The sequence below is a fragment of the Bombyx mori genome, chromosome 19 (genome assembly GCF_030269925.1).
Source record: "Bombyx mori chromosome 19, ASM3026992v2".
NCBI classification, from domain to species: domain Eukaryota; kingdom Metazoa; phylum Arthropoda; class Insecta; order Lepidoptera; family Bombycidae; genus Bombyx; species Bombyx mori.
This window is the reverse complement of record NC_085125.1, coordinates 12,728,082-12,753,331: the sequence shown is the minus strand read 5'-3', so window position 1 is coordinate 12,753,331 and position 25,250 is coordinate 12,728,082. Positions and strand designations below refer to the sequence as shown.

Sequence of the window (25,250 nt, the reverse complement as noted above, 5' to 3'; positions counted from 1 at the left end):
CCATCTAAGCAATAAAAAAGAAATAGTATAGGTTCCAGCCTGGACGGGCTTGCGGTACCCTTGCATTAGTAAAGGACAATGCCCAAAAGTGGGCCAACTTTATGTCAAAACTATTTGTACTTGAAAAACTATGCCTTATTTTTTCACGTTGTTTAGTTTATGTATCAACATTTCTTTCTACCTGGCATTGTTTTCCAAAAAAATAAATTACTTATTTGATAACATCCCAAAACTATCCATGCCATAGTCTTTAAATTCGCCAATAGGCAAAGGGCTTAGCCCATACAGCCTTATAGCAAACCTATATGCTGTCAAACGAAAGAGTTGTTTGTGACTTGAACAACAAATTAAAAAAAAATAGCTAATGCTTATAATTCACAGGCTTCTTAGTTTATTTTTGTTCAATTCAATATTTATATATTGTAATATAAATATTGAATTATTGAATAAAATGTATTACTTAAAACCATGAATTATTTAATATTTTTAGATATTAATGATTCCATTACTAAAAATATCAATGGCCTACCATTACTCTATTCTTATTACATATATATGATCAGAGAGTTTTGGCAGCAACCCGAGTGAAGCGTCACTTGAATTTTTATTTTAATGTTTTTTTAATAGTTTATTGTGTAATTTGTATTTGTAATATTGTGTATAAAAGGTCTGCGTAAACTCATGCTCAGTCAATGTGGTATTCGTCGAGTTGACGTCAAAACTCCCAAAAAGCAATAAAAAGAGATACACCGGCTTTTTATTGACATAAAAAATATATAACTTCGACAGACTAGGCTGTATAGGCTACGCTCTTTGCCTACTTATTGGTGAATTTAAAAACAACAACAATATCGTTGCCGGCTTCTGATTTTCATTACATTTTATTATTATTATGAGGATATAATAATAATAAAATGTACGTAAGGGCTTATTTATAGCAACATTAACCACAATTAACTTATTTAATACTGTAAATAATTATGAGAGCCATTATTGATTTCGAAGAAAACAATTAACAACTTAATTTTAGCTGCAGAAAAAAACAGATTTCTCTTAAACCTGGGTGAGAATATAAAAATCGTTTTCTGAATATGAAACGATATTTCTTTGTCAAATTAAGTTAAAACCATCATGACAGGACAACTTTTTTTAGGGGCCCAAACGCCCATAGAAAATGGGCATTGTCCTTTAAGATGGTTGAGTAAAGGGTATGGTTATTATGGGTAAATTCAGGGAATGTACGAACAATTAGTAGTTTCTCGTGATCCATAGCATTAACCATCGAGATATCCATAAACTGTAGCCTGAAGCCAACCTTGATTGCATTGTCAAACCTTGCACCGATTGGCATAAGATGTGTTCAGGGGGAACTATATCTCGAGAGATTTGAAACTTCGATTACTTCTCCCATAATTTCAGGCAATAAAACAAATGCAGCTTACGTAATAATTTTTTATTTAAATATACAACATGGTTTTAAAACTATTCAATCGAATAAGTCTATGTGATAGAATAATAATAATAATAATTAAATTCTGCAATTCACTTCACGCCAGTTTTCACAGTACACCCATTTTCGTTCACTCATTCAGTCTTTTCACTATAACGAAGTGCTACATGGACCTAATTAATATACGTGGCTTTGATTTGAATCCTAAAAGTATCAAGATCAATCAACCATTGCGAGCCCTTAAATGATCATTTATTTACCGAAATTTCATGATCATTTTTTAAATATAGCATTTCTGTATTGTGAAGATTTTATATGTGTTAATACGATTATCGAAATTGTAAATACGACATGCCGTGTTTAATCATATCATTGTATTTATTATAGGGATCATTTTCATTCATATTCTGTAGTCCTTATTTTGACAGATATCACCAACGTTGCCAATATCCAGAATTGATGTTGGGCCAATAGGATGAAGTATTGGTACGAATATCGCCTTTAGATTAGTTCCAAACGTTTTCGATAGTATTATTGTATAGAGTAGAAAAAGGATGTGAAAAATCTATTTTTTTTTTCTTAAATATATTAAGAGATATGATATAGTAAGTAACTTCTGTTTTCGTTCTGAACTACATACGATAATTTTTTTTTTTTAAGTTTCGTTAAAGTAGGTAACTTACAAACAAAATTCGTGTTACTTAATATATTCTACAATATTTTCGACAATTTGTATTAAGAGGTGCCTGCCTATTTATTCCCTTTGCCTTGGAATCCTATTTCGTCCGAGCAAAGGGATATTGAATTTAATATTTCTGGTTCTATAAAAACGAACCAATATCATCACCTCTCGTGTTTCAGCAAAGTTTATACCGAGAGTCCTAAGATATAAGATATCACAATTAATTTTCATTGTTTTAGAATAGTCATCTGAAAGTCTAACGGCCATTGTGTTGATCGTGTTAAGTACAAAACATTATTAACGAGTACTTTACCTTGAAAAAAAAATACAACGTCCATGCTGCAGCTTTCTCTCTCTCTATTACCAGAGTGCTTTAAGCGTGTGTTCAAACAAGCTTTTTTTTAGCTCCCACATGTATGTTTTTTTCCGCTCCCACATGTATTTATTTACATATATTTATGGCGTTATCGCTAACAATCATGCCATTTCTGCCATTACAAACTATTTATTATAGGCCGTTAAGCAGTAAATTTAGATAAGATTTCATCTTTAAACAACAAGATTCGTACTGTCAGTTTGACAGTTGACATTGGGGGGTTTGGAGTTTGGGGGTTGATTGCTTCCCGCTTCCGTAGGTTTAACCCGCGATTCCCTACAAGTGACCCCTGGGTGGTGCAAAACGGGAGCCGAATACATAATCGGTGGTAGGACTTGTCCGACTGGCTGGCGACCACCCTCCAACTAGAGTCCGCCGCCAAATAGCCTAGCTGTGTTCCGGCGTGTGGGTTGGAGAGCCAGTGTTATTCCTACCCTTTCCTCTTCCTTGTTGGGGGTGAATCTTGGCGATACCTGGAACATGCGGAGCAGACGTGCGTGTGAGCTCGCGGGACGTGATTGTTTGACGGGGGTATAGGGAGACCCAGTGAAACGGTGTTCGCCGCCGCCCGCCGGTCAGTTGGGGACCTGAACCCGGGTGTCACTACTAAACTCCGCCCCGGGAAGCTGTCCCGCCAACCGGTGTAAAATCCTGTCGTGCGGTCGTCGTGCCGGAGTCGGAGACCGGAGTGGATCCCGGCGATCGCACGCAGGGTGGACTGGGGGCCCTTCCATGCCCTGCGTCAGTCGCTCACGCAACCCGTGGTCGAGCACGTACTGTGCTCCGCGCTTTATTCAGGTATTGTCACGATTTCGCCTCGAACATCCTACCCCGCCCAATCCCACTCTCCAAATAAAAAAAAATATAAAAAAAAATGAAAGTTCGAAAAAGGAAAAGGGTTTTGTCGGCGACTCCCCATTCCACATTTAATGTGGATTTCAGCAATGTAAGGGGTCTACATAGCAACCTCGACGCCGTACACCACCATCTTGAGACGGCGCAGCCTGCCCTTCTTTTTCTGACGGAGACGCAGATATCTGCTCCGGATGATACTTCGTACCTTGAATACCCCGGCTACGTATTGGAGCACAACTTCCTGCGTAAAGCCGGGGTGTGTGTATTCGTCCGGGCTGATGTCTGTTGTCGCCGTCTACGAAGCCTCGAACAACGGGACCTGTCCCTCTTGTGGCTGCGCGTAGATCACGGGGGCTGTACCCGAGTCTACGCGTGCCTGTACAGGTCCCACAGCAGTGATGCAGGTTCAGCTCTGATAGAGCATGTGCAAGAGGGGACTAACCGCGTGCTTGAGCAGTACCCATCTGCGGAGGTGGTGGTTCTTGGAGACTTTAACGCTCATCACCAAGAGTGGTTGGGGTCCAGAACCACTGACCTCCCGGGTCGGGCTGCCTACGATTTCGCCTTGGCCTACGGCCTCTCCCAGCTGGTGACACAGCCCACCCGTGTCCCAGATATTGAGGGGCACGAGCCTTCTCTGTTGGACCTTCTGCTGACCACCGATCCAGCCGGATACAGTGTGGTGGTCGACGCTCCACTTGGATCGTCTGATCACTGCCTTATCCGTGCTGCCACACCACTCTCTCGTCCTAGTCGTCGAACGACGACCAGGTATCGAAGAGTTTGGCAGTATTTGTCAGCAGATTGGGATGGATTGCGTGAGTTTTACGCATCCTACCCATGGGGGCGGTTCTGCTTTTCCTCTGCTGATCCTGACGTCTGTGCGGACCGTCTTAAAGACGTGGTGCTCCAGGGGATGGAATTGTTTATTCCCTCCTCTGAAGTGCCCGTTGGGGGTCGCGGCAGACCCTGGTATAACAATGCCAGCAGGGATGCTGCACACCTCAAGCGGTCCGCATACGTTGCATGGGATGATGCTAGGAGACGTCGGGATCCTAACATCTCAGAGGAAAGGCGGAAATATAACGCCGCTTCCAGGTCCTACAAGAAGGTTATTGCCAGGGCGAAATCGGAGCACGTTGCTAGAATTGGCGAGCGACTGAAGAGCTATCCCTCTGGGAGCCGTGCTTTTTGGTCGCTCGCCAAAGCTGCAGAAGGTAACTTTTGCAGGTCTAGTCTCCCACCACTACGCAAGTCCGATGACAGTCTGGCCCATAGTGCGAAAGAGAAGGCTGACCTTCTGGTCAAACTCTTCGCCTCGAACTCGACTGTGGACGACGGGGGTGCCACACCACCGAACATCCTCCGGTGTGATAGTTCCCTGCCGGAGATCTGCTTTACACAGTGTGCAGTCAGGCGGGAACTCCGACTCCTGGACGTCCATAAGTCGAGCGGGCCAGACGGCATCCCTGCAGTGGTTCTGAAAACGTGCGCCCCTGAGCTGACGCCTGCGCTAACGCGTTTGTATCGCCTCTCTTATTGCGCTAACAGGGTTCCGTCTTCATGGAAGACTGCCCACGTCCACCCTATCCCCAAGAAGGGTGACCGGTCGGACCCATCGAGCTACAGGCCTATCGCGATAACTTCCTTGCTTTCCAAGGTGATGGAGCGAATAATTAATATACAACTCCTGAAGTATCTGGAGGATCGCCAGCTGATCAGTGACCGACAGTACGGTTTCCGTCACGGTCGCTCAGCTGGCGATCTTCTTGTATACCTTACTCACAGGTGGGCTGAAGCCTTGGAGAGCAAGGGCGAGGCTCTTGCTGTGAGCCTTGATATTGCGAAGGCCTTCGACAGGGTCTGGCATAGGGCACTTCTGTCGAAGCTACCATCTTACGGAATCCCCGAGGGTCTCTGCAAGTGGATCGCTAGCTTTTTGGATGGGCGGAGCATCACGGTCGTTGTAGACGGTGACTGTTCTGATACCATGACCATTAACGCTGGCGTTCCACAAGGTTCGGTGCTCTCCCCCACGCTTTTCATCCTGTATATCAATGACATGCTGTCTATTGATGGCATGCATTGCTATGCGGATGACAGCACGGGGGATGCGCGATATATCGGCCATCAGAGTCTCTCTCGGAGCGTGGTGCAAGAGAGACGATCAAAACTTGTGTCTGAAGTGGAGAACTCTCTGGGGCGAGTCTCCAAATGGGGTGAATTGAACTTGGTTCAATTCAACCCGTTAAAGACACAAGTTTGCGCGTTCACTGCGAAGAAGGACCCCTTTGTCATGGCGCCGCAATTCCAAGGAGTATCCCTGCAACCTTCCGAGAGTATTGGGATACTTGGGGTCGACATTTCGAGCGATGTCCAGTTTCGGAGTCATTTGGAAGGCAAAGCCAAGTTGGCGTCCAAAATGCTGGGAGTCCTCAACAGAGCGAAGCGGTACTTCACGCCTGGACAAAGGCTTTTGCTTTATAAAGCACAAGTCCGGCCTCGCGTGGAGTACTGCTCCCATCTCTGGGCCGGGGCTCCCAAATACCAGCTTCTTCCATTTGACTCCATACAGAGGAGGGCCGTTCGGATTGTCGATAATCCCGGTCTCACGGATCGTTTGGAACCTCTGGGTCTGCGGAGGGACTTCGGTTCCCTCTGTATTTTGTACCGTATGTTCCATGGGGAGTGCTCTGAGGAATTGTTCGAGATGATACCGGCATCTCGTTTTTACCATCGCACCGCCCGCCACCGGAGTAGAGTTCATCCATACTACCTGGAGCCACTGCGGTCATCCACAGTGCGTTTCCAGAGGTCTTTTTTGCCACGTACCATCCGGCTATGGAATGAGCTCCCCTCCACGGTGTTTCCCGAGCGCTATGACATGTCCTTCTTCAAACGAGGCTTGTGGAGAGTATTAAGCGGTAGGCAGCGGCTTGGCTCTGCCCCTGGCATTGCTGAAGTCCATGGGCGACGGTAACCACTCACCATCAGGTGGGCCGTATGCTCGTCTGTCTACAAGGGCAATAAAAAAAAAAAAAAAAAAAAAAAAAAAAAAATTTATGATAACTACATTAATCACGAGTAGGTACTTTTGTAATAGGATTGAGGTATAAATATTTGTTGAACCAAGTACATGTCAAATTATGTCCATAAATTTAAAAGTATAACATCTACTCATGTCCTCACAACAAACCCATTAAAAATTGAATGCTGTTATCGCAAAAAGTAAAAAAAAATCTTTCCAAAGATGCTAATCAATTATGAACAAAAAATGTAAACAAAAAAACTCATACAACTTTTGTACAACATTTCTTTAAGTTTTATCTACACAATATTTTTAAATAACCTTAACCTATTAAACATGTAACGTGGTCGTGTTTATTAACATCTAGACGTGCGCCATTTTGTTTGAAAATCTCTTTAACAAGATGGCGTCCATATGCGGGAACAGCTGATCCTTTTACTAAGATGAGTTTAATGCTCCTGTTTATGCCTTTTCCTTTCTTAAATTTTTAAGTTCATACTTCTGGGCGACAGACGCGCTACCGAACTATTGAAGTAACAATACAGTAGTAGTATTCTTCTGTTGGGACTCTTGTTAAATTGGCAAGAAATCGAGTATTAATTTTGTATTGGTACTTTTTTTCATTTGACCAATATTTACTAAACAGAAGCATTTATTCGTATAGTCTATCAACCGAACCGCTATAAACATTCTACGACCTATAATTATTCACAGGCACGTAACTCTCTCTCAGATTTATTACAGTGTTATTTTAAGATGGATTTAGACTGAAAGGTTCAAGTGAGTTTTTAATTTGTTTTTCTATAACACGACCAAAATTGAAATTTAGTCCAAAAAAAAAAAAACCGGTCGTGTGTGTGCTAACAGCATAAAAGTGGTTTTATACACAATCAAAAATGGAAACATGGACATTTCACGATGCATAACGACTTGCCCGAGACGCCACGTTGTCTATGAAGTTAACGAACAACAAAGAATATTATCTTCTACATACATTTTATTGGAAACGAACTCCTATTTAAAAAAAAGAAAAAAAAAATTCAAAAACTACTATGAATATTATCTTCTCGTTTTATTTAATCTAGCAACATTACCCATGGATTCGGCTACGTGCCTGCACTAAAGGGACCGGTATAGCCGTGACAGGAATCACTACCTTAGTGTTGATATAAATAAAGTCTCTTCTACTTTGATACGATTATCTCGTATTGTCGTTCTCAGAGTGCTTGTGTTGGGGCGATTTGCAGGGCACGTTGCGGTTCTTGAGAGGCGACTTGTACTCCCAGCCTTCTTCGATCCTGGGACTGAAAAGCTGAAATGTGAAAACCCCAAATTAGTCCGAATTTTGACTGAGTATTCAAATATTGCGTCCCTAGTAGTAACGGTTATAAATTCGAATATCGAATTGAAGCCGTCAGTGCAAAAGTGGCCTAAGCTTACCATAGTTAGTATGGAGATATCGAGGTTTGAATTTCCTTTTACGCTGCTTTGTAGGCAAAAACAATACGCGCGAAAATAATGTTTACAAAGCCGTCTGTTATCTATGGGTGAAACTATGGATAGGCCGGTTTTGCGTCAAAATTTATTTTGTTTCAAATAAATTGCAATATAGAAGCACCAATTGTGAAAAACTGTGGGCTCGGCCACTTTTACGCTGATGGCCTCAATTCAGATGTGTCGTTGCACAATAAACTGTTTTTTTTAAATTGCTTATATGGGTGGATAAGCTCACGGCTCAAATGGTGTTAAGTGGTTAGCGGAGCCCATAAACATCTACAAACGTAAATACCACCACCTACCTTGAGATAGGTATGGTATAGGTATAGATATGGTGAGATATGGTGGTAGGACCTCTTGTGAGTCCGCGCGGGTAGGTACCACCACCCTGCCTATTTCTGCCGTGAAACAGTAATGCGTTTCGGTTTGAAGGGCGGGGCAGCCGTTGTACCTATGCTGAGAGCTTAGAACTGATATCTCAAGGTGGGTGGCGCATTTACGTTGTAGATGTATATGGGCTTCAGTAACCGCTTAATACCAGGTGGGCTGTGAGCTCGTCCACCCATCTAATAAGGTCTCAGTATAGTTACAAGGCTGCCCCACCCTTCAAACCGCATTACTTATTCAGGGCAGAAATAGGCAGGGCGGTGGTACCTTTTTTTTTTGCCGGTGGTACCTATCCTCCAGTAAGCGAGTAGCGTACCTGCGTCTGCCACTTCTCCCCGCTGGCCTCGCGGTGCTTGACTGCGTCCCGCTGCGCCTGCTCCACGTGTCGCTTGGCGAGCGTGGCGGCGTCGCAGTCGGCGGCGCGCAGGGCGCACGTCACGTGGCGCCACACGCGGCGCGACTCGTGCGGCAGCTGCCGGCTCACGGGCGCCACGCGCTTGCGCCGCGGCTTCATGTTGCTCACTTCGAACAGGATCTCCGACCGCTGAGGAACGAACGCTCAATGTCCGGTCATCGGTTCGACGAGTAAATTAACCCACAGACACAGCCCACTGAGTTTCTCGCCGGATCTTCTCAGTGGGTCGCGTTTCCGATCCGGTGGTAGATTCTGCGAAGCACGGCTCTTGCTAGGGTTCGTGTTAGCAACATCGTCAGGTTTGAGCCCCGTGAGGTCACCTACTAGCCAGGCGACGCTGACATGATCTCTCTAGACTTACGTAGGAAATAAAAACGCCCAATATACCGTCGACTGTATGAAGATGTAAGACAACGACTTACAAGAAGAAAATACCATGGGGTATTTAGATGACGTCATGGAATACGCTGCAGAAAATTCTTTTATTATAAATACTAACGAGGATATGTACTACTAGTGATATTGATTAAAATATTAATGACCTAATATGATTTTTAACTTTTAAGTGTATTTTTTAAATTCGTTAAAATTAATCTTTAAAAATATAATTTGTTTGAATTTTAACAACACTGTGAAACACCTTTACCATGCAGTTGCACTGATGACTCACTGCATTCTTAACGCGAACGAACTATAATCTCATATTATTCTATTCTATTCTACATCGTTATCTCACTGCTGAGGATCGCGACCACATGTGACTTTCCTCCACAGTGTTCGGTTATGGGTGGCATGGACCGCATGGTACAGATTACCATCTAGTGCTTCCCTTATCAGATTTGTCTGGCTGGTGTTCTGCTCACGGCGCGTTTCTCTCCATGCGATCCGAAATTATAAGCTTCTCTAATTCATGTCTGGGATGAATTAGGCAAATTATGAAATTTTTTGTTTTGTCATGTTTAAAGGTAAAAAATAAAAATAAAAATAAAAAAATAGACGAGGGGATAGACAAGGTTAGGGCCAGCTTAGGGTTATGTGGTCACCAGAGTGTATTTAAATCATAACGCGAATGTCGCCACCGACGTTAAGACAGGGGGTCTCACTTGTATGGTTTCAATCAAAGAACTGTACCACCTTTCAAGTCAGAAATAGTAGGTGGGGTGCCTACCCGCACGGGCTCTCAAGGCCAACCGGTAATTGCATAAATTACAATTAATGCGAGTTAATTTCAATAGTACGTGAATCACGAAAATCTAACGATTTTGTAATGTGAATGTATCGAGTACTCGATACGAAAACGGGTCATTACATTAGATGGTATACTTGGGCCATTACAAACGTGCGACCTGAGTCTTAAAACATTACGTGAAAGGAATGTGACAATGCCGCACAACTCGATATCGATAAACGGATGCCGCTCTGGTTCAGCTAGTCAGATGACGTGGTCGTTGATGAGTGGTACATGTAACTGTATATGTTTGTAAAAATTGTGTTAATATCATTAGACAATCCTATGCGAATCATGGAAGCATTTTTCGATAACTTAATTTTTTGTTAAATTAAAGGGCGATATTAACACCCAAACTCGTTCGGTTAATCATAATGTGTTGATAGTGCTTAACTAATTAAAAAGTGACCCGGAAAAAATCTTTTTTAAATTTAAATAAATAAGGTTTTTTTTTGTGTAATTATATTGATTTAAATTTTATACACACAACACTAGAAGTGTGAGCAAGAGGTCTGATAAAAAATATTTATGACTCAGTTCGCACGTTTGTAATGGCTCAAGTATAGTAGGTACTCGATAGCCAGCCTTCGAGATTTACGTTACCGTATGTCAAAACAATTTCCGTGCTCTTTATTATGAGTATAAGTTTCGAGTTACGTGACGGTTCGATTGCGAAACGAAAGTAAGTAAACTCATTCGTGTCCCTGAAATTAATCTTTTTACGGGCGGTAGAGGGCGCTGTTTAAATCCTATAATTTTTTTCTCGATAGTGATACGAATACTTTTTCGATGGTCATTCGTGCTCTGACTAGAGGGGCTCTGATAGTGGCATCGCTCGACACGAGTACACGAGGCGTCTTGGCTTTGGGGCCACGACGAAGCGCACTCACCCCTGAGTCGGTCCACCTCCCATCCATCCTGGTGTTCCACTCGCCTTGCGCGGTGTAGTACGGCTTCTTCTCAGCGCCGGCGAATATCTCGCAGGTCACCCTGTGCTTCTTGCCGCCGTAGAATGGCTTCGTTAGGAACTCTATGTTGGCTTTGTGGCCGGTTTGCACGCACTCGATGACCACAGAGCCGCCCAGTTCGATCCACGGTACCGTTAATATTGATCTGAAATTATTAATGACTATGTACCGTGGGATACCTCAGGTGTATTATAAAGCACTGGTGGTGGGACCTCTCGTGAGTCCGCATGGGTAGGTACCACCGCCCTACCTATTCCTGCCGTGAAGCAGTAATGTGTTTCGGATTGAAAGGTGGGTGATGTCTATGAACCATAAGACATTGTATTGTTGATTTCAATGCTATTGCTACCCCGGTAAGAGCTAGAGTAACGCCATCTATCGCCGGGTAGCCAAAACAGCGCCATCAATTGTCAGATAGCGGAAACACACATACAAGCTACTCGACTTGCCCAGAATGTACTCGATAAATCTAGGGATGTCGTCTCGACTATAAAAGCTTTACAAAGATGGCACGAAGCAGTCAGCAATCGGATCTATTCGAAGCGAAACAGTGAACGGATCACCTGAAGCGAAGCGGAAGAAGTGAATTGAGAATTCTAAAGTGTTCTGTGAGTGTTCTAAGTGATAAATACAGTTTCAATTTATACTTCGGTAGAATTTTTATTTATCCCGAACCCTAGCGCGTAACATTATTACCACATAAACTTTCCACATGGACATAGGCAGCGGCAGAATAACAGCGATAGTTTCAGCTATCACAAAGCTGAGCCGCGGCCTTTTTATCTCCACTGTCAGTATAATAAATATATTGCAATATTGTTTAGATAGAATTAGAAATTTATGTTATATTCATTGAAAAGTTATTTGTATTGTGGAGTAAATAAATGTAATTATTATTATTATAGGAAGCATGGTCGAAATTCTCACCTGCCGTAACCATTGGGGAATGTCAAAGTGTACTCCTCTCCGAGATCGATGAGCGTGACCGTGCCCTTGCCGATGTTGTGGACTCCTATGGACAGGCCGAGGAATTTGCTCTTCGTCCACACCCAGGCTTCGAACTGGATGCGTTTGTTGACGTGCTCCGCGTAGAACGCCGATATGGGAGGATGGTGGGACACTTGCTCGGCCACGAACGACAACTGGTCCGGACTGCACCACGGTACCGGACCGTCCCCTACCTCTTGCTGCGAAATACGGTTACATCTCAACTATTTTTCACTATACTAATATTATAAAGTAGAAAATTTTGTTTGTTTGTTTGTATTGAATAGGCTCCGGAACTACTGAACCGATTTGAAAAATTCTTTTACTTGTTTGGAAGCTACACTATTCCCGAGTGACATAGGTATAGTTCTTTTTGAAAAAAATTATCCTTACTAAAAATGGGATCCTTACTAAAACTCCAATAATGTAACCCAAGGTGTAAAAAAAATTACCTAAAATATTATTTACATCGCGTGCCCTGCAAAAACGATTGATGATAGAATAAAATAATGTAGAACACATTATTATTTACAAAAAGTGTCGCGACAGCGTATGTCTAACTATTATAGTTATGCCTCAATAAGTGTTCTTTTATTTAAAAAAAATGTTGAAATTATTGTTAATGACCCGAGCGGAGCCGGAGCGGGCCGCTAGTTAATATATAAATCTACAGTGGTTTTTACGGATGTTCCGTTATAACTACTGAACCATGCATCCGATTGACTTGAAACTTGGTATCCATGTAGAAAATACATGTACTTGATGGATAGGCTCATATTTATTTATTTAATACTAGCTGACCCGGCAGACTTCGCAGTGCCTCAATCGATAAAGAAAATACCTACACTTTTGTATAAAATAAACTTAAAACAAACAAAACAAATCGGTCCGACGGGGGACACATCAAAGAAAATTTTTTATTTAATTCCGAGCATTTTCATATTTATCTACCTTTTAAACCTTCTCTGGACTTCAACAAATAATTCAAGACCAAAATTAGCCAAATCGGTCCAGCCGTTCTCGAGTTTTAGCGAGACTAACGAACCGCAATTCATTTTTATATATATAGATATTTTGTAAAAACACGACAATAAGGATACAGAGTACAAGGGCACTACTTGAGTGTTGGACTCCCTAATAATAATGACAATAAATAATAATAATGTTCATTTTAAATGCCCAGCGAAGCGGGCGAGTACAGCTAGTTTCTCATATTTTATAAGCAGTCCCCAGTCTCTATACAGGACTGGCTGCGAACTTTGGGAAATGTGGAGCAATCGCTGACGTTTGTAGACATCTCATCAGGTTTGAGCCCCGTGAGCTCACCTACTAGTTAAGACGACGCTGACATAGCCTCTCAAGGCTATCAGCTTAATCGACTTCAACGAAATCACGACCTACCGCTGTTTTTTTTTCTCTATCTAAGCTGATGATTTTGAGAGATTATATTAGCGTAACCGGGCGAGTAGGTGAGCTCACGGGGCTCAAATCTGACGTTGTTGCTAACACGGACCCTAGTAAGAGCCGTGCTTCGCAGAATCTACCACCTAATCGAAAACGCGACCCACTGAGAAGATCCGGCGAGAAATTCACTGGGCTGTGTCTGTGGATTAATTTACTCGCTGAGCCCTTCGTCGCAAGACGGGTTCGACGAGAACGACGACCGGTGCTTGAGGTACCTAAAATCCCCGTTAGTAGATCGGGAGGATCCGAAATGACGTGTTTTGGGCGACGTCGACTGTTTATCATTCGGTTCGCAAGATCGGAAGTGATATCTACCGCTGAGGATTCGTTCTTGGCCTTGTTTGAAAGGCATTGTTAAGTCTTTACTACTTTAATTTGCGACACAAATGGGCAGAATGATGGTTCCCACTGATGTGATCGCAGTATGCCTCACTACCCACTACATCACTCACTATACCACTATATCTCACTTTGGGCTCACGTATTACCTATCTGAGAGGTTTGAGCTGCAAGTCACAAAGCAGAGAATCCCTTACCTTATCATTGGGGTTATCGAGTGCACCGTCCAGGTCCCAGTGACAGCGGAACACCTCCCCCAGTATGGGGTTGTAGGGTTTCTTGGCGACTTGCGACTTGCGACCGGCGTGATACGAGCTCAGGTACCAGCGGATCACTTGCACCATTCTTTCGCGCGGCGTCGGCAACTCTACTATCCTGGAAGTTAGAGAACGTAATCTTTACGAATCAGCAGACAAAGCTGGGGATAATAGTGTTCATTATCCACACCACATGACCCAGGTCATCATATTCATTCAACATCTTCAGATCGTCAAGTCCCACATACCTGCGCGCCCCCTAGACGCGGAGACCTCGCAGGAGGTTCAGCCAACAGCCCGAAAAAAATATCATCATAGTTGTTTTAAGTTTTAATTAACGTTATGACTTGTGTACTAGTGGTAGGACCTCTTGTGAGGCCGCACGGCTAGGTACCACCGCCCCGCCTAGTTCTGCCGTGAAGCAGTAATGCGTTTGAAGGGTGGGGCAGCCGTTGTAACTATACTGAGACCTTAAAATTTATATCTCAAGATGTGTGGCGCATTGCCGTGAAGCAGTAATGCGTTTGAAGAGTGGGGCAGCCGTTGTAACTATACTGAGACCTTAGAATTTAAATATCAAGGTACGCATTTACGTTGTAGAAATCTATGGGCTCCAGTAAGCCAGCTGGACTGTGAGCTTGTACACACTCCTAAAAAAAAAAAACTTTAGTGGTTTCTTTTTCTCATACATCCAGGCACCTAATTATAATAATGCTATCGACAATATATCCTCCGATACATCTTAAGATTTATGTTAATAAGTATAACTAGTGTTCGTTGAGCGATCGATGTTCGAACATAATCACTGATACTTCACTCACTCACTTAAAAATTTATTGATATTTCGTAGAAACAAAATATAAAAACAAAAATCGTTTAGACAACTAAAGCTTTTCGATTAACAAGCAGAAGAGAAAATTGTGCTAAGTGTGCTTAGGACGAGTTTCTTAACGTTCTCGATAGCGTAAAAGTTAACTCAGTACGTATGCAGTTGGAACGTTTGCCTACGTTTGCCGCTAGGGGCGCTGTTTATTACGCTATCGAGAATGTTAAAAAAGACAGCTTAAGCACACAGTTCATTTTGCGCGTACATTTAAGTGTAGATGTGGCGGAAGAATTTTGTTCATACTAAATTTACTTTATAGATTTCTTTATACTAAACTTACGTTATAAATGTGTTAATGCTAAACTTACTTTATAAATTTGTTAACACAACTTACGTTATAAACTTGTTCATCCTAAACTTATTTTATAAATTTGTTCATACTAAGCTTACGTTATAAATTTGTTCATACTAAATTTACTAAACTTGTTAATACTAAACTTACTTTATAAATTGGTCGGGATGAGCGAACGAATCCGCGTACATTTCCAATAGCGATCGTCTTTCCAGTATAAAAGTCGGGAGCACAACCTGTAATGTTACATTTTATTTCTTTTAACACCTATTTACTCTCATTTGGTATTAAAAAGCGGACCGTACACAACGAAACATTAGAAGTCGTCGTGGCCTAAAGAATTAGACGCATTCCAATGTTCCAATCCGACAAGTAGGTAGGTACCTTAATTTTTCCAATGAAATATGTACTTAACAAACGTTCACACGATTTATTTCGACGGCGAAGGAATAATAAATACCACGTAATAAAAATCAGAGCCGCAAAATTACAATTTTCGTACGTATAGTAATTTAGGACGTTTTATGAGTCCCCACGGGTAGGTATGACATGTGAAGCAGTAATGCGTTTCGGTTTGAAGCGTGGGGCACCCGTTGTACTGTAAACAGCTGAAACCTTAGAACTCATGTCTCAAGGTAGGTGGCAGCAATTACTTTGTAAATTTCTATAGGCTCCGGTACCTATTTGACGTCAGGCGGGCTGTGAGCTCTAATCTAAGCAATAACGCTTTAGATTAAAATATAGAAGTATCTATTCCAGCTTCGATGTAATAGGCAGGAAATTACGGCACGCTACCACTGACATTATTAACCTACATTTTACAGGTAATTAAATACCCGTCGGAAAACACATTTTGTTTTGACTATAGCTCCATTTATGAACTAAAACTAAACCCGGGTGTATATGTTATCGGATGACGACAAGTCCCAGTGTAACAAGACTATTGTCATGTTAGATTACCTGTATAATAAATTCTACATTTATATATAGTGCATACTGACCTTTGTGAGATCCATTCCGATCTTGACCTGCGACAGGAGATGCGTGACAACCGAGCCGTGGTTCTCCATCGATCCGAGGTCACTGTCCGATTCGTCCTCGTAGAGAGCTACGATAAATACATAATATTGACGTTTATCGAGTAGAAAAGAAACTAGAAGGAATCATATCGACAACATTTTTCTTCTATGGAGTATTGTAACCCTCACCATTCGGCCTCTTTCAACCGAGTTTGGGTTTGAGGCACATCTGTTTTTTGTGATAAAAACGACATTATTATTTTCCCTACCCATTCTGGTGACCTTATTCTAATATTAAAAAAAAAGACATGCCCGCTGAGTTTCTTCTCAAGACGGAAGCTAGTTTTTGTGAATTGGCGGTAGTTCTTTTCACGTTCAACAAGTATGCACTTTCATTTATGTTGAATAGCTTTTTTTGATTTGATTTGAAAAAAAAAAAAAAAATTTTTTTTTTGATTTGATTTGATTTGACCTCGAGGCGTCATAATAGATATACCGAGCGAGTAGGTAAGCTCACGGGGCTCTAACCTGACGACGTTGCTAACACTAGCCGTAGCAAGAGCAATGCTTCGCAGAATCTATCACCGGATCGGAAACGCGACCTACTGAGAAGATCCGGCGAGAAACTCAGTGGACTGTGTCTATGGGAAAATGTCACTTGTCATATCTCAAGGTGATCGTAGACTGGTCTACACGTCCTTACGGATCCATCAGATCCAATAACCTTTGCATTAGACGCCTTCAGCTCTAACACTAGGAGCAGGCTTAGGGACCCCGGTAACCGTACTCGTCGAACTCGACAAAGAGTTCGCCGTGCAACCTAACCCATGAATCAGCTCGCTGAGTTTCTCGCCGGATCTTCTCAGCGGGTCACGATTCCGATCCGGTAGTAGATTCATTCGCGAAGCAGCTGCTCTTGAGCTGTTAGGTCTCCTTCGGAGGCGCTCGGGCAGCTGTTAGCAAATCCCACCCCTCCTGGTGAAAATGGAAAGGCCTCCGGGCCACCAGTAATCCTTTAATCATAACAAAAAAAGCCTGGTCTAATTAAGGCAATAAAAAAAACTGCAATTCCTCACCATCATAGTCGATCTCTCCATCTCTAGTGCGAGGCAGGTCGACGGTCGCGGGCTGCGCCGAGTCTTGCTCGGGCGTGCCCTCCGCCGGATGATTCTTGCTAACGCTGTAACAACGATATTAATAGGTATATTAATTTTTTATTGCGCTCTTGGTCTAGAGGTATCAAAACGCCCAGGTTAAAACTGGGTAATGGATCGGTTACAAACTGAATAGCTCTTTGAAAACCAACCGACTTGTGATATATGTACCCCTATTTTAACGTTTAGATAAGAACGAACAAATTCTTCGTTGCAGAAATATCACGGTGTACGTGTTATAGTTTATTTAAAAAAAAAAAGATATATTATATTTAAAAAAAGCGTGGGGTGCTTTTTAAGATATTACTTAAATAAAATATATTTTACACTATTTTCAATTTAAATTTATGTATTAAAATTTATTTTCTATTTTTTAGTTGAATTTTATATACTTAAAGCGTGTTTTTTAGTTTTTTTAAACTATTATTTTTCTACCTATTCACTGATAGCCTAATCGGCAAAGTGCGGCTCCATATTCGCATGTAGCTCTTTGGCTCCTTAAATGCGGCTCTGCATTTAGCGCACTACCTATTTAGTGTAATAAAAATTTACTAAACAAGCAGATTTCGGCTCCCAATCCTTTTTTTAATTATTGTAATGTTCGTATTTGGCTCTTTAGCTAATAAGTTTGCCGACCACTGACCTAAAGGGTTAGGTGAGCTCAACCTGAGAGAATTTGTTAACACTAGCCCTAGCAAGAGCAGTCCTTCGAAGAGTCTACGACGGGATCGGGGTAGCGACCCACTGAGAAGATCCGGCGAGAAACTCAGTGGGCTGTGTCTGTGGGTTAGTTCGCCAGTGGAACTCTTCGTTGTAATCGACGAGTGTACGTGTCATAAGTGAAATTCAATCGATTTCTAAGTTATAAATTGATATAAGTCGTCGGTTAATGATATCGATTTTTTAAAAAAGTATTGGAATCCATATGTCAATGTCCAATTGTGGAGTCAATGCCACCCGCGCTTTAAGTGACGTCAAGAACAAGGGTGATTTATTCGAATGCGTTCCATTAAAATTCTTTAAATATACACAAATAATAAAATTCTCATCTATATGTGTGTATATAAAAATGAATTGCTGTTCGTTAGTATTGCTAAAACTCGAGAACGGCTGGATCGATTTGGCTAATTTTGGTCTTGAAATCTTTGTGGAAATCCAGAGAAGGTTTAAAAGGTAGATAAATATGAAAATGCTCGGAATTAAATAAAAATAACAATTTTGTTTTGTGTACCCCTGTCGGACGGATTCCTTTTGTTTGTTCTAAGTTTATTTTATACAAAAGCTTAGGTATTTTATTTATCGATTGAGGCACTATGAAGTTTGCCGGGTCAGCTAGTTAAATATAAAATGGAACAAAAAAACAACACATAGAAGATTGTTACTTAGTAAATATTGAGCTTTAAAATTGTGGATTTTTTTATAATACATACATACTTACAAGACATTTAACGATTTGTGACTATTAGAGTAGAAATACAAGTAAATAAAAAGCATTGACAAAAAAAGATAAGCGATTTATACAAAATAAAACTGACAATAACATCAATGTAGTCAAAAACTTATATTATTGTAGATGGCAACAAAGTGACCGCCCAGAGACAATTATTGTTTTAGGGGTTTAAGGACTCCCTTAATTGTGGGTTTTTGGTCACTGAATAAAAGCATGTGTCCAGTAATTCTGTATTAATGAATTACATATAAATCTTACAAATTAGCCGACTTAACCTAATAGGTGTATGGCTCTAATAAAGAATTTAAAAAAATTATCTTACAAATTAACTAAGATATAAGACTAGAGCAGTGCTTCGCAGAATCTACTAACGGATCGGTTTTGCAATGTATTAACCCTAAGAACGGCCGAGAGAGCTCCTAGCTTTCACACGTCAATCATTTTACATACGCAGGGGAATACAATGTAGCCTTCACCTTTAAATAGCAACTACAACTATGAATACCGAAGGCCACTTATTCGTTCTATTATTCGTTTATCAAGGCTCGAGCCTTGACCTCACACGCTCATTAGCCCGGCGACCGGGTCAAAATGTGATTTATATCCGCAGCTATCGAGTTGATATTTGGCATTGGGTATAATGATGTTAATTTTGTGGCGGGTCATATTGGCTATGCTACCGATGTGAAGCAAGATTTGACTTTTGGTGTGCTGGACTTTCTTTTTGACCCGTGTATGTGGGTAAGGCACAATGCGCCCTCTGAGTTTCTCGAGTGTATCTTCTCAGTGAGTCGAGATTCCGATCCTGTGGTTAGATTCTGCGAAGTATTGCTTTCGGTAGGGCTTGTCCATGTCTTCTTCGGTCGACCTCTCCCCCGTCTACCTTGCACTACAATTTCCATACATCTCTTCGTCACCTGCATCTCCTCTCTACGCATCACATGTCGATACCACGCTAACCGTCCGCTCTTTAGTTTGTCAATCACCGGGGCTACTTTCACACTTCCTCTGATTTACTCATTCCTTATCTTGTCTAGTCTTGTCACTCCACACATCCATCTCAACATTCGTATATGTACCGCGTGCACACCTCTTTCATGCTTTACCCAACATGCGTCGCCCAACATTCAAATCCATACAAAAATACATCTGACTTCAGTTCAATTATTTATTTACTATACATTCAAGATATGTTCAATTAAATGTCGACAAATAATAGTTGTCTTATCTCCGAATTACATTAGGACGATGCGAAATCCGGAAACGGTTTACGAACACGCGTCCTTCATATCCTGAGGGAACTAAACGGAAAACACAACCTGCCTTTATATCCTTTTCTATTTCCTCAAGGGTACCCATTTCCTGGGAAGATTCTTATAGTAGATAGTAGATAGAAGATTCTTATAATAATTACAAAAAGCTGTTAGCTCCATGGGTCTCATGGGAGCATAACAAACAATTTATACGTATTAGCCTGACCACATTGAGCATGTATATAAAATTTTCATATTAGTTCTCTATTCGTTTTGTATTACTTTTATTCGATTCTGTGTCTTCATCGTGAAACTAGATCGTAAAAACATGGTTACTGCCATGTTTTTATATTAGGTTAGGTAGTCCTAATCCCTAAATTTTAGGAAATATTGACAAAGGTACAAGGATTGAACTGACAAGTGCAAAGGTTCCTTACTTATTTGATTACGAGAACCTTCTAGTTAAGAATTTATTGTCACAATTCATTTTGAAAATGGATTTTTATTTCGTTCAAGCGAGACTCGGTCAAGCTCTAACTATCGCTAATTTTATGAAAAACTTTGTTTTCCGGAAACCATTCGCACGTCATCTGTCGTAAATTGATGGGACTGTGAAAGAAACTCTCCCTGATGAGCCAACTACCGCACGGAGATTCATCACAGCCGCATGAATGGTTTATGAACGCATAGAGAATAAACAAACAAACATACAAGCGATAATTGATTTTTATTTATGCAGATGGATTGGCAAATTAATGTGGATAGAGAATTCCACGCGAAAACAGAATTAAAACAAATATCTTTGTATAACCTTTAAATTTCCATTATACCCAAAGTCGTACAAAAAGTACAGTTTTTGGAGATAAAAAATAAAATTATATTCGGCTGCAAAAACACTGGTAAATGCTTCTAGAGATATTTTTTAAACAACTTCGGTTAAGGCTTTAAAACAGCGATTCCCAAACTATTTCGGGAAAGGGCTTCTCGTCCAAAATTAATTGAAACCTCAGACACCCTTAACCAAATTACTTTAAAAATCCTATCTCTAGCTTTTCGCTATTGATTTAAAATACTGACTAATTTAAAACTTTGCGGTTGATTACATTATCGTAAATGTAAATGGCAGAAATCGACCCCTTTGGGAGTCTCTGCTTGAAAATAATAACATCTCCTTCGTCTTGATCAGCGATTTAAAGGCATCGCATGTATGGACGTCATCGTGGCCTAAAGTATAACACGGCCAGTTTATTATTATCAAGCAACGCGACAGTAACGATGTTCGAATCCCACAGACAGGTACCAATTTTTCTAATGACACACATAATTAAAAGGTTTTCTTGTAAGACTTCCACGGCGGAAGAATAACGTAATGATGTAAAAAAAATCAAAACAGCATTTTTTTTAGATTTGCGTAATAATTTCTAGTAATGGTAGGGTTTGTTCTAAGTTGGCACGGATAGCTACCATGATCCTGACCATTTTTGCCGCAATGCAGCCATGCACTGTTGTGTGAAAGTCTCTAATAAATGCCAGAGTTTGATGGAGGCGAATGTATCTTTGGAACTATCTAGCTGGGAAGTAAAATGTCTCCAGGAAGCCTATAGGAAATTCACTACAGCTAAGAGTCATTCAAGAAAATATAGTTGTTGGAAAGTACGAGCGCGCGTGGCCTTTATTTGTAGTTGTAATCGTAAATACACATTTTCGTTAGTCTGTGTACCCGATGGAGCGGTCTTTTTTATGACTGAAGGTTTACCGGTGGCCCAGAGGCCTTTTCAGTTTCACCAGAACAGGTGGGCGAGCAAAGGCTCAGCCAGGAGGGGTGGGATTTGCTAACAGCCGAGCGCCTTCGAAAGAGACCTAACGACAAAAGAGCAGCTGCTTCGCGAATGAATCTACTACTGGATCGGAATCGCGACCCGCTGATAAGATACAGCGAGAAACTCAGCGAGCTGATGCACGGGTTAGGTTGCACGTCGAACTCTTTGTCGAGTTCGATGAGCACGGTTACCGGGATCCTTAAGCCTGCTCCTAGTGTTAGAGCTGAAGGCGTCTTGGAGCGGTCAGTAGCTACATTAGCTACATATAGCCTACATTGACGCGTATGTAGATTGGTCACTCACACAACTAAGGCGCGCAGTAGTACTCTGCAACAACTATACAATTTAATTTTTATTAATAGTCAAACAAAAGAGGATTCTCTTGGGAACGTCGGCAGGTGCGCGTCCGAGGGTCACTATCAAGGCCAATTGATGCGTTTATAGACGATCGATTGAAAATGCGACATTGTAAAGTTCAGTGTAACTTAAAGGTGACATTGTTTTTTTTAAGTTTGTTAATTATGTTACGCGCTGAAGGGAAGGGCATATTAAAACTCTATTTAACACTTAGGACACTTAACAATTCGTAATTCACTTTTTCCATTTCGCTTCAGGTGATCCGTTCACTGTTTCGCTTTGGGTAGAACCTATTACTAACTGCTTTCGTGTCATCTCTGCAACGCTTTTATAGTCGATACGACAACTCTACAATTATCGAGAACATTCTAGGTAAGTCAAGTTGTTTCGATATGTGTTTCCACTATTTGATAGTAGATGGCGATTACACTTCGAGCGTTCTCGATATTACTAGTTCTTTTGATATTCGTTTCTGCTATTCGACGACAGATGGCGTTACTCTTACCGGCGTTACAATTATTTATTAAAATGGTGTCCGCCACTACTCATGAGTCATGACCTTCCTCTATATAGAAAAATCACCCTGTATATAATGCTAAAATTTAGAAAATAGCGTATCTTGATTTGAAGCAGACAATGTTTACTATTAGACATAGAGAAGCAGTAATAAAGAAAATATATTTTTCCCATACGAAAAGAAAAAAGTTATAGGCACACGCTCGCATTGGAACCGATCCAAATAATGTCTATCCTTACATTTCTAGTAAACATGTTCATTGCCAAGTTTCGTGGACGCGTAGGCAATGTGCATCCGAAAAGTTAATAATAATAGTAAAATAAATATGTACATCGGTTTTGGTAATGTATTGCATATATAATTCATGTGCTCAGCTGGTCCACATTGACGTCAAACATCAATGTATGAAACAGCTGATGTTTTGTTTCATTCATATGAATTGAATATGAATTAAAGTTAAGTTTGACTGCGATATGTCTTCCGAGTTAAACGAATGTCTCTATATTATCTTAGTCATACATATTAAATATATATTGGTAGCCGGTCTGTCTGACTCGAAGTCTTCCATTGACCAGATCAGACTAATGACGTCACGACCTCTTATTTCTTAGACCTACTTACAAAAATAAGACTATCTAAATACTTCATTTCGTCTTTATCAAATGTCTTAGGTTTCAAAGATGAGCTCGTGCGATGCGGCACGTATCAACAATATCGTTGCCATGGTAATTATTTTAAATAGCAACGTAATCGTTCGGCTAATGGTTAACAAAATTGATAAGGTTTAGTTAATTGGAGGGAATTATTCTTGACGGAAAACTACTAATCAAAACCTTTGTTTTGATTAGTAGTAATGACCTTAATGGTATAGTTGGCTTTGTTTCTTATGTACATATTTGTTGCAAATTTAATCTCCATTTTTCCTCAATATACCATAGCACCCACAATAACTGTTTATTCAAATTATAGTATTATTGGTTTATAGGGAGCAGTCGGGTTAGCAACCCTCGTGTTGAATCACGAGACCCACTCATGGCCAGTACAAAGCGAATAGCGCCTTATTGTTTGAGTCGTGAGGTCGAAATATCAGGTTTGTAAAAGCGGTCGTCATCCGTCGAGCCGATCATTCATATAATAATTTAATAAACAGTTTTTATATTTTTAATGGGAACATGAACGTGTTCAAATTGCAAAGAACTGAGACTCAATTCAATTAGGCTGAAAATTGTTGGAGAATAATAATTAATAATAAAAATAAGACTAATAATATTATAGAAAAATAAAATTGCTTTGATAATTTATATATTAATAAGTCGTCGTGGCCTAAAGGATAAGACATCCGGTGCATTCGTGTTGAGCGATGCACCGGTGTTCGAATCCCAGGCGGGTACCAATTTTTGTAATGAATTACGTACTCCACAAATGATCACGATTGACTTCAACGGTTAAGGAATAACATTGTGTAATAAAAATCAAGTCCGCAAAATTATAATTTGCGTACCACCGCCCTGCCTATTTCTGCCGTGAAGCAGTAATGCGTTTCGGTTTGAAGGGTGAGGCAGCTGTTGTAACTATACTTGAGATTTTAGAACTTATATCTCAAGGTAGGTGGCCGCATTTACGTTGTAGATGTCTATGTGCTCCAGTAACCATTTAACACCAGGTGGGCTGTGAGTTCGTACACCCCTCTAAGCAATAAAAAAAATATGACTAAACAATGACTGAATGAAAGTATCATAGCGACGAAATCCTGACGAGGTCAGGAAGCGGCAAACAGACGATTGGTAAAAAGACTACGTATCCTAGCCCAAAGTCTATTTTGTCTACAAAAAAAAACCCAGGAGAACATACAAATTACCATTTGACCCTAGTGGGAATTTAGAAGATAAATTGGCGGGAAAGTTTATTGAAAACAATTTAAAGATCCATTGCAGGGAATGGCGGCATAGGGACCTGTGTGGTTATAAGCAAAACCGAAAGAAAGTTGGTGTGAGTACATACACAGTGTGTATATTAATTAGATCAGAGCATCGAATGTTTTGGATCTTTTAAATGTAAACGTCGAATGTTCTGGATCTTTGAAATGTGAAGTGGCATTAGATAATGCACAGCTGAATTGGTACGAAATGACGTCACGACAAAATATTGTTGTTCTAATAAAAAAAATGTGCGAACAACACAAGGCTTGGAGCGATTTCTACAATTTTTCACAAAGTTAGTTGTTGCCTTATGTTGATTTGCGGTGTTTCGATGAAGAGTTTTCTATTCTGTATCTGACAAAGAGGCTTCATCACCATGTTGTCCATCAAGTCTGTTTCAATAATTTTTTTTTATTGCTTAGATGGTTGTACGGGCTCACAGCCCACCTGGTGTTAAGTGGTTACTGGAGCCCATGGACATCTACAACGTAAATGCGCCACCCACCTTGAGATATACGTTCTAAGATCTCAGTATAGTTACAACGGCTGCCCCACCCTTCAAACCGAAACGCATTCACGGCAGAAGTAGGCAGGGCGGTGGTACCTACCCGCGCGGACTAAATTTGCAGCGTACTCAGTTTTGAATGGAA

At 40.9% G+C, this 25,250-nt stretch overlaps 1 protein-coding gene across 1 annotated transcript in view; it reads right to left on the bottom strand.

Moving 5' to 3' along the window:
• Positions 1-1,438: 1,438 nt before the first annotated feature.
• Positions 1,439-25,250, bottom strand: part of LOC101736036 (oxysterol-binding protein-related protein 9) — an 88,935-nt gene continuing 65,123 nt past the window's right edge. The window contains exons 9-16 of the mRNA XM_012688729.4: positions 17,207-17,310; positions 16,113-16,219; positions 15,262-15,347; positions 13,874-14,051; positions 11,814-12,073; positions 10,809-11,031; positions 8,592-8,819; positions 1,439-7,703 (exon numbers count right to left, since the gene is read on the bottom strand). Of these exons, the coding sequence (XP_012544183.1) occupies positions 7,590-7,703; positions 8,592-8,819; positions 10,809-11,031; positions 11,814-12,073; positions 13,874-14,051; positions 15,262-15,347; positions 16,113-16,219; positions 17,207-17,310 (1,300 nt within the window). The 3' untranslated portion in view covers positions 1,439-7,589. The remainder of the gene's footprint in view (positions 7,704-8,591; positions 8,820-10,808; positions 11,032-11,813; positions 12,074-13,873; positions 14,052-15,261; positions 15,348-16,112; positions 16,220-17,206; positions 17,311-25,250) is intronic.